Genomic DNA, 10,821 nt, shown 5'->3' with positions numbered 1-10,821 from the left:
TTATTAAGTACTAGCTTCCGCCCGCGACTCCGTCCGCGCGGATGTCGGTCTTCGCATGGATGGTTATTTCTCCATTTTGAGTACCTCTGTCAATAACATCTTATAAATATCTATTGGACCCAATTCCCAAATACGGCTAGGCCTATAATAATACGCAACGTGTGTTCGCGGTTCTACGGAACAACGTCTATGGATAAAACTGAAAAATTAAGATTAATTTTTTTCTACGTATTTTTCCAGGATAAAAAGTATCCTATTTTACGCCCAGGATAATAAGCTATAATTATACCAAGTTTCATCGAAATCGAACCGCTAGTTTTCACGTGATGCCTTCACATACAGACAGACAGACAGACAGACAGACAAAAATTTTTTTAATCACATATTTGGGTTTGGTATCGATCCAGTAACACCCCCTGCTATTTATTTTTTCAATATTTTCAATGTACAGAATTGACCCTTCTACAGATTTATTATATGTATAGATGATGTTAGCTATCTTGTCCTTTTTTATTGTATTCCTTTAAGTACGAGGATGGTTCTTATGTAGAGAAAACGTAAATATGTACCACGGGCGGAGCCGGGGCGTACCGCTAGTATAAGATAAAAACCCTTTAGATTATGCTTTTGTTTAATAATAGTTTAATAGCCCTCACTTTAATTTTAATTTTTCAGAGGGAATTTAATTAATCTTTCAGAGGGTACCTGCCTATCAGTTATTTATCAATTGTTTAATTAATTATTATTAGCATTTATCCAGTTATTATTATCAGTATTGATAATGTTAGCTAGCCGCTAGGTTAATAATACTTTAGTATCTATCTTTTCTATTCTGGTTTATTCAATTCACTTATATGTATTTACATTTTAAGTACTTCATTGAAGCTAGAATTACGTATACCCTTGGATCATTACTTAATGATCTAAGCGTATAGGTACCTTATCCAAAAACCAATCTTGATTAAAGTGCGGAATGGTGGATAAAATCCTCAAAAATGTGAACAAAGTCGCTAGCAAATAAAATACAGTACGTCACAGATACAAACTAATACCTATGCAAAGCCTAAAAATCAGGTGTCTTAGTAGGTATGTACATTGTACGACAATTATTTTTTTGTAGATTTCCCTTCTAAAATGGTTTTCAAATTCCAACTTACCTATGAAATTATTGATTAGGTTGGTATAATATGATAGTATCTACTGATATAACTGTCGTCAATAAGACATCTATTAATAAAACAGCTGATAGCTAGTTGTTCAACACTTATATCCATTTACTCTATTAAATAAACAACTTATCAAGATATGTAACAAGGTACACGCACTATACACGTGCGCAGCAGCAGCCAACAAGGTCAAGATCAAGGCGTGGAATCAGACTAAACAAATTCGCAATAAAGTAAGTACCTATGAAGAGGTGGTTGTATAGAATTTAGAAACAGGTACCTAAGGCACGCCGCACACCAGGCATACATTTGTATCTCGATAATTGTGGCGCCACATTTGAAACGCGACACATTTATCGCCCCCATATATTTGTACGCGAGCACGCACACCGAGGAAACATTTGTAGCGGGCGCACTTTGTGGCGAGACGTTGTCCGCGCTACACGAATTCAAGATCGAACACGTTCGTTATTTGTGGCGCCACACCAAGAAATCGTCGTCATCAGACGATGATGTCGACATTCTCAAAGCGGTGCCACGCTACAACCACGCTACAACTGTGCTTCCGATGTGCGCATATACAATACATTTGTAGCAAGCTGAATTGTAGCGCATTGATTGTGGCGACGAAAATGTTCGATGCATGTAGACAGAGTTACTTTCGCATTTATAATATTGGTATGGATTATAATTTTAGCAGGTAGGTACCTATTGAAACAAGAGCATACTTCGCATTTTACTAGCCTTGAATGATATTTGATAAGGATTACGTAACGTGTTTATTATTCGCACTTAGACAATATATTATAATCCTTAGGTTACCATGACAAATTTTACATAGCATTTCCCTCAGGCATTGTTAATAACTATAAACAGTTTAAGAAAACTATTTTCTGATAACATTTAGGACCTAGTTAAGTACAAATTTTTGAAAAAGTACAGAATATATATATAAGTATATACCTAACTACTTAGTTGTTTATTCAATAAGTAGGTAAGGTATCGATATAGTTCTGTGGTATCAGTATTCTATTATTATAGTTATAGGTTAGTCAAAGGTACACATAATACAAAACAAAGCCAGGCCCAAAAGGTCTATGTAATGTGGACCATGACGAGAACTTCTGGTTTTAAATTATGTATTCATAAACTGTGTAGATTTTTTAAGGTTAGTGATACCTACTTATTCCCATAGTGCGAAGTATCAAATATATTTCCGTAAACAAGAATCCCACCAAAAACATTTTCATGTAAAATGTTGCCAAGACGAGCCCATAGGTATGACTCGCACTGTGAAAAAGTTATCAGATCTCATGTAGAGCCAAGCTTCTAACACTACACGCCCTAACTCTACAAGGCCTAACTTCACAAACTCTACACCTTAGTCAAAATATGTCGTCGTCGTGGTTTAACTTTAGTACAAAGGTTTTCAAAACTTGTTCTTTCTTTTGTTCTTGTCTATGGTTTTACTTTTACGAAATATTTGAAGTGAAACTTCTTTATCGGGGTTGGAACAAAATTTAGTGTAACATTTTTCCGTTGCGCGCCATCTTTTTCTTATCCCCACCACGCGTGATTCGACGTATTTCTGTAAAGTTGCATAACTATATAGTAAATTATTTTTTGAAAAATAAGGTCATAAAGAAGTTTCACTTCTTACGTGTGTACAATAGTACACGCACACATTTTTTTAAATAGGACGGATAGATTTATACCAAGAAGCTTAAACTTGATTTTTACAATCTGCATACAATACATAATTTTTTACATAGGTAATCACAGATAATAATAAATGTGACTTGTTGCCTGTAGGTAACCTTCTGCACATACATACATTGGTCGAAAATGGAATATGTTTTATTATCTGTACCATATTTGTAGTTTTCATATTTACTTACTTAATTTATGTAAGTAGCGGAATGCTGACTATTAAAAAGAAACTCAGAAGTAGTAGTAGTAACCGGACAACGAATGATGAATGTATGAAAATATGAGTGAACCACACTCGATAATATTATGATAGCTCATAGCCACGATAGCAAGAGAATACAAATAGTACGTCACGATAGGTTCACTGACCGATATTGAGTGGCACATATTTATTGTACAAAAATACCGATACCTATATTCGAGTATTGTTTTCCTCTAAATTAGCTGCATAATATTATTAGACTATAGACATTAATGAAAATAAATAATAAATTCATTAAAACGCGTTTTATTATTTTAAATGTAGTAACTAGTTACCTACTTACATAACTAATTACAAATTTAAAATAATATTTAGTCCATCGAGATATGTAATTGTAACTAGTTAACTAGTAGGTACCTAATTTATTCTCACTTAAAAAAACAAGATTTATGTTTATCTATCTAGTTATAGTTTATATTTATCTATAGATACTAATATAATAAAATAATATTATAAAGCTGAAGATTTTGTTTGAACACGCTAATCTGAGTAACTACTGGTGGTCCGATTTGAAAAATTCTTTCGGTGTTAGATAGCCCGCAATCCGCATTCATCGAGGAAGGCTGTAGGCTATACATATCGCACATCCGGAGAAATAACGTCATAAATGTCATAAACCACTTTTTACAGGGCAGAGATTTAAAAGTTTGCTTTGTTATTCATGGACCCAGTTTAAACATAAGAAAAATTATTTAATTGATTATGTTGGTGAAAATATTCAACTTTGAATATAAGTTACGAAGTTTGTTTTAATTTCTAGTAGATATTATTTAAATCGTGGAGGTATCACCACCTGATCCCCCTCCCCCTCCTGAGACTATGAGTGATGATGTGCCCCTCCAAGGCCAAAACGTCATCTTGACCAGGATGTTGGTGATGATAAGATATAGAAGCAAGACAAAGAAATCTTCTCTAAGCGACTGTCCTAACTCTATTTCCATAGATACCGTTTATAAGCATCCCCTTCTAGAACGCCCTTTTCGACAGTATTCTGTAACTGACTGGACCTTACATTGTACATTGCAGTTAGATAGAAAATGACCCCACTTCTGGCACCTTGATCCGGGCCATCAAAATCGGTCAACTACTTGTAAGAAACTAAGAAATGGCATCAAAAATATTTGCAGATTGCATTAAGAAAATCGGCCGCAATAGGGTTGCTATCGAATTTTAAGTGGTGAAGATGCTAATGTGTTTATTGGTCATCCAATATTGGCCCAGCACAACCTGAGCACAATTATCCCCTTATACAATTATTCACGGAAGGGCATTGTAAGAGGAGTGCCCACTGACATTTCTATGCAGGAATTTGTTGCCAATTTGGAAATCCCTGCGGGCTTTGGGTATATCTTAAAAGCACGTAGGTTAAATAGAAAACATCGTACGACGGTGAGCACTGAATGGATTTCCCCAAACTCCCTGGTCCTCACATTTCTAGGGCAGAAGCTGCCTGAAAAGGTCTTCCTTTACAAATCATCCTTAACAGTAGAGCTTTATAGACTGCCAACAATCCAGTGCCTGAAATGCTGTAGGTATGGCCACATTAAAAACCAGTGTAGGTCGAACCTCCGATGTTTTAAATGAACACGAGAGCCTACAAGAAGCCATACATGCCGAACCTATTATTTATCTCTCATAATTTTGCCACTTTTTACTGAAACATATTCTTTTCCCGAGACTCTTAGTTGTTTCGCTATCTATTTTACCTTTTTTCAGTGTCGAAGTCGTTTCTTTTCGAAGATTGTTTGGGGTTTCCTTCTCACTTGTACTATTTACAGTTTCAGAAATTGAAACTTATTCTACAGAAGGTCTATTGACAGGGTTTGCAGTAGATTCTACTTCTGAATCTTCGCTAGATGAAGAAGAATCAGAACTTGAACTTCTAGAGGAACTAGAGCTTGAAGATTTAGTAGGCTGATATTCATCAGGCGAAAAATCCCCGCTGCATGTACTCTCACCTTTAAAAGTATTGTAAATAAAAATTAAAACGAAATTATGTAATTATATAACACGTATTGAAAAGTAGTATGTATAACTGTCATAAATCGTTATATAGCTGAACATTCAATTTTGGGACGGTTTTGTCACAACTGTACATAAAATAACTACATTACATTAAGCCACATAGCTGAATATCCAATAGTTTGGTGCGTTATTGTCATAATTGTTTTATACCGTACAGTTATGACATATTTAGCCACTAAAATCAAATAACTAATCAATAAATCGAGAGCGGTTTTGTCACAATTGTTTAGAAAAATACAGTTGTGACAATTTATTAAACTAAAACTACCAAAAGCTTATTTAGTAAATGTCATAATTACCTTATGTGACAACGCAGCTCCAAACACATTTACTCCGCTCGGATGGCCGGACGCAACTGACTAATAAGACATCGTGCCGCCAGAATGGGCCAATAACATGTCAAAACCGCAACGTCATAAGCGACCTCTCGTGAAGGATATTAAAATTAAAATTATGACATTAATTCCCTGAATACTAAACCATAAAAGGAAACGTTTTTGACATAAAACTCATTTTTACAAAAAATGCAGTTGTGACGTTATTTCTCCGGATGTGCGATATATCATCACGCTAAGACCTGCAACAGGAGCGGAGCAATGCGTGTGAAACCGCGGGGCACAGCTAGTTGCATATTATATAACGTTACAACCTATTTAGACCTATGGAAGTTGAAGGTAAACCCTAGTTGATACTTGATACCTATAGTTAGAAAAATGAAGCCACGGGCGTTCGTTAAACTCAATAAATTGACCACTTGTGGTCAATTGGCACAAGTAGACATCATCAAGCAACATTACCCAAGTCTAGAAATAGAGCAGCTAGTGTGCCTAGGTTAAGGTTCAGTGGTGTAAGAATACAGTACCAACTTATTTACTTATTAGTTAACTACCTACATGATGAAAAGAAAAGCTAGTTTTTATCCACAGATCTAGTCTGTGTTTTTATCTGATGTTCAAAATAATCTTTATTATAGATAAAAATGAATCCCAAAATGTGTTGGTAAGCGCATAACTTGAGAACGGCTGAACCGATTTCGATAATTCTTTTTTATTTTTTTATTATATTCCTTGAAGTACGAGGATGGTTCTTATGTAGAGAAAACGTAAATATGTACCACGGGCGAAGCCGGGGCGGACCGCTAGTTAATTATAAAACACTTCCTTTATGTAGAAAAACAACTTAATTTTATATGTTTATAAAACATTGCAAACGAAGTTTACAAACATTAGCTCCTATGTAGGTACTAAGTAAGTAGTTGAATGACAAAAGTGATAATTATAACTGATAATCATTTGGTAATCTGCATAAAACTTTACCATTCACCATTAGGAAAATCGTTTTGCGATGCCGTACAGAAATGGTGGTCCACAAAGTCGGAATTTATTTTTATTTTTCGACAGTTGCCAGGGTAAATTTGGTCATTTGATCTTGTACGGCATCTGTATTCTGTGTCATACTATTTCTATACTGCTTTTAATCCATTATTCCGCAACGCCGTACAAAAATAATGGAGACAAGAGGAAAAAAATCTCTACCTGAACTTTCGAATTCTCATCTGCACTCAGGTGGACAGCTTACAAGTGATGTCATAGTGCTGAATCTTATTATTTAATGCTCATATATCGTTCTAGATAGGTCACCTGGTGGGTCAATTAATGACCCATAATTTTTTCAACACGGGCCTGTAGTCTATGAACCTTAATTATTTTTATACTTTCTAGTCAACATGTCGTTATTATGACGTCAATTGCAAAGCAAAAACTCAGACCTTATCAGGCATTAACCTTAAGTAGCTGGACTTAAGGTCTAAGCTTAAGGTTAAGTCGGTTATCTGGCCTGTGGAGTTCATAGAGCAAATGCTATGCAAAAAATCGCTGAATGAACAAGAATGTCATTTATTGCATCTTGTGAGTTGTGACTGACCGCCACAGTATCTATAAAAAGACGTGTGGCACTCGGGGACTGCCGCGGCAAAGCTAATGCATAGCATGCCTTCAAGCCACACCTCCGAGCCCGTCGGAGTGGGGAGCGTGAGGTTTTTCGTTACGGAATTTCTCGATTCGGTCCCCGCGCTCAAGACCCGCGATAGAAGCTATGCAATAGCTTAAAAATTGATTAGCTCATGATTAGCTATAGTATATTTATACATTAGGGGCCATCCATAAAGTACGTCACATGTAAAGGGGGGGGAGGGGGTCGACAAAGTGTGACATGGTGTGACAAGGGGAGGGAGGGGTCCTATGTTTCGTGACATCACATTTCAAAATACTAATCGCGTAATTGGAAATATAAATTAAACTAAAAAATATGTCCAACTCATAGAGATCTAGAGAGATGCCAATCGCTTGCGCTGAGTACGAAACCTGGTGTCTCATAAAAATTTACTACACGGCCGTACTACACGATCGAACGGTTTTGTTAGCTTTAGTATGTTCATTATACATTGCGGTATTCGAACTCCGCGTTTGAATAGAGTCACGTACAGAAGAAGCATTGTAAACTATTTACATAAATTATTGTGACTGTCGTTCTGTCACATAATAAAACCAAGAATCACTGTACGTAATATTGTTTTTGATATTTTAGTAAGAAAATCGTATAATTTTCACTACTTACCGATGGTATGTGATTCCATTTGACTTAAAGTTGCTGGTTTCACTTCGGTTTTTACAAACTTTAACGGAACAACACGGCATTGTCAAATAATACCCGGCCGACGGTCGAACGTCAGTCGTCAACTGAATGCAACAAACAGCATTTGTTCTTTTTTTGGGCATATTGCTGCGACACCGGCCCCGCCCCCTAACCATATCTCCCTTTAGTTTCTGTGATCTGTGGTCCAACTCTATCTTAAGGGCAATACGGTTTGTTTGGTTGACAATTTATATTTATTCATTAGTTTATTTTTTGTTATTGTTTCAAATATTTGATATCCTAAAAAAGTACTTAATTTAAATAGAAATAAGACTAATTTCGGAACTGCTGTTTTAATTTAATAATTTTTCGATGTTAAATTGCAAAACATGTGACGTCACACTAGGGAGGGGGGGGGTCTCAGAAATGTGACCACCTGTGACAAGGACGGGGGGGGACTCAAAAACTCATGAAATTAGTGTGACGTACTTTATGGATGGCCCCTTACTATGTATAAGGCAGTCCAAGTAGGTAAAGGATTGACGTAAATTAAATTGTATAGTGTGATATGATTTTAAAAGAGCAACTACCTATGGAGTTTCTTGCCGGTTCTTCTCCATAGATACTGCTTTCCGAATCGGTAGTACCTAATCAGTAAATGTAAAAAAATATGTATGACCACTTTACTACGATTATCCGATAATATTATATTATATAGCTAACGCTATCTATAATACACAAATTTAATTTTATTGTGAATATAATATTTAAACTAGCATTTCGCCCGCGTCGTCAAAGGAACACCTGCATAGATTCCCGATTCAGTGAGATTTTCGGGATGAAAACTATCTTTTTTTTATGCGTGAAGGAGTAATAAACAAATAGTAGGATGAGTAGCATAATGGTGACAGTTGATTCATACCAAAATTATTTTTAAATAAAACAAGATTTTAAAATGTACGTATATTTTATAATTAATCATAATATAACATCTATGTATTCTTACAAATTACATATGATAAGGTGATGGGCTAGGCATAGGTACACTCATAAGGGGTGAGTCTAAATAGTCTATATCTCTAGCGATAGGCACTGGCTCCACTTGTGCATGTAATTTTTGTTGTAAAGCTTCATATACCTTATGGACTGATTCATTGTGCTGCGCCCCTGGCTGCAAAGCTTTCATCAGTGTGTGAATCCTCGTTTCTGGTAATTTAGGATGAATATACCAAATCAATTTTAACAGGTGCCTTGTAACATTGTCCCTAGAGAGGCCAGCAAAGAAAAATTCATCAAACAATACTGTGCTAAAGTCCTCTCCTTGAAATTCATCTGGTAATTGTATTAACAATGCTACCAAAGCATGCAAGAAGGGATCAGAATATGCCAATCCATTTTTACAACTACCAAGTATGGTAAGTATTCTGAGTAATGCACCCCTATCTTTTGTTTTAGCAGCATGCAGCGTGTAATACATTGCTAGTACACTGCAAACTGCACTCTCCCTCATATAAGCTTCACACGCATCTGGTGGTGGGCCTGAATGTTCAATAGTAGTGATAGCAGACTCTCGCTCATCAGGAGGCAGTTTGTTGTGTAATGCTCGTACTTGGTCATCAACCATTAAAGACATCAAGGCTGGCAGATATTTTGTGACAACTTGGCTATCCAGCTTTGGCTCTTTAAATTGTTGTGTATTAATGATATCCCAAGAACCTAAACCTAGTGCTAACATTCTCAACAACAGTATTAAAATTGTGTTATCCCTGGGTAAACCTTCCATGTTTATGAGGTGGTGTAAAATTTTTATAACTGATGTTGCTAAAAAGTTGACAGCATAAGGATCACAAAGGGTCATTGATAGGTCTCCCAACACTTGTTCAGTTCCTTTTTTGACTCCATCTAGGAATCCTTGCAACTCTCTGGATCTCTTTATATCTACATTTCTTTCCCTTATACATGCATCCAAGCACCAAGTAAACTTGTGGCAGGGGTCCACTGATATAATAGAATTTACTTCTTCATCATGTAATCTCATAAGAAGTTCAGCCCTTAAAGTACAATAATGAATATTCTTAGTCCGGAGAAATAGTGTCCTCAGAAATTGTAAAACCATATCATAAAGCTTTACACTAGTGCCAACCATGTGAGCAAGTTTCTGGACTAAAGCACCCTGTCTTCTTATTTTAGGAGAAGATGAAAAGAACAAGTTACCCATAACTTCATGTTCATAAAGAATATTTTCTTTTTCTCTTATATACTGGCTAAGGAGTGGTGAAACTTCATCTCCAAATAAAGATTGATTATCCTCCCAAATTTGCCTTTTCACTTCTGTCTCTGTATCATTATATAGTTCACGGTCACGAACTAGTATTTTCAAATATTTGTCATCAATTTCTGGTATATTTTTTAAAATACCCATTATAACAGGTCTTAAAGCTTTAACCTTAACTACTGGAAAACTTTTTGCAAGCAGGTCTTTTAACTTTTTATCATTAATTTTAATTTCTTTTTCTTTATCTTTACTACTTTCTTTATGAGTCTCCTTATGACTTTCTTTATGACTATCTTTATGGCCGTCCTTATGACCATCTTTGTCTTTTTGATGAACTTTTCCAAGAGTGTTTATGTGATCTATTAATTTATCTCTCAGTTCTTCTAAAACAGATGTATGAAAATCTAATCTGCGGACCCCATGTAAATCTAGTAAAGGTAGCATAGGACGTAAGGATGGCAGTAAAATACCATTTTCTAGCTGAAATTCTTCAATAGCTTTTAGTGGATCGGTGCAACTAGTTAGTGCATCTCTAAGAAAAGTTTGTCCTGGGACGCCGACGTCTTCTAGACCAGTGCCAGGTAATTTATTAGGCGCAGCCATTTTAGACAGCCCAATTTAGTATGTTGAACCGTAGATAAATGCCAATAACACACACAATAATTACGGTATTATCTAATAAATTATAAAAATATGAAATTGAAAACCGACAACAATGCATATAATGGTCTAATTTGACACATGACACT

The 10,821-nt window shown here is 35.7% G+C and overlaps 1 protein-coding gene across 1 annotated transcript; it reads right to left on the bottom strand.

Moving 5' to 3' along the window:
- Positions 1 to 8,763: 8,763 nt before the first annotated feature.
- Positions 8,764 to 10,821, bottom strand: LOC123698919 (negative elongation factor B). The gene has a single exon (XM_045645743.1). It carries the CDS (start codon positions 10,673 to 10,675, stop codon positions 8,807 to 8,809), a length of 1,869 nt encoding a protein of 622 aa, XP_045501699.1. The 5' UTR covers positions 10,676 to 10,821; the 3' UTR covers positions 8,764 to 8,806.

Source organism: Colias croceus, chromosome 17, assembly GCF_905220415.1.
Source record: "Colias croceus chromosome 17, ilColCroc2.1".
Taxonomy (NCBI): Eukaryota; Metazoa; Arthropoda; class Insecta; order Lepidoptera; family Pieridae; genus Colias; species Colias croceus.
This window is presented reverse-complemented; position numbering and strand designations above follow the sequence as displayed.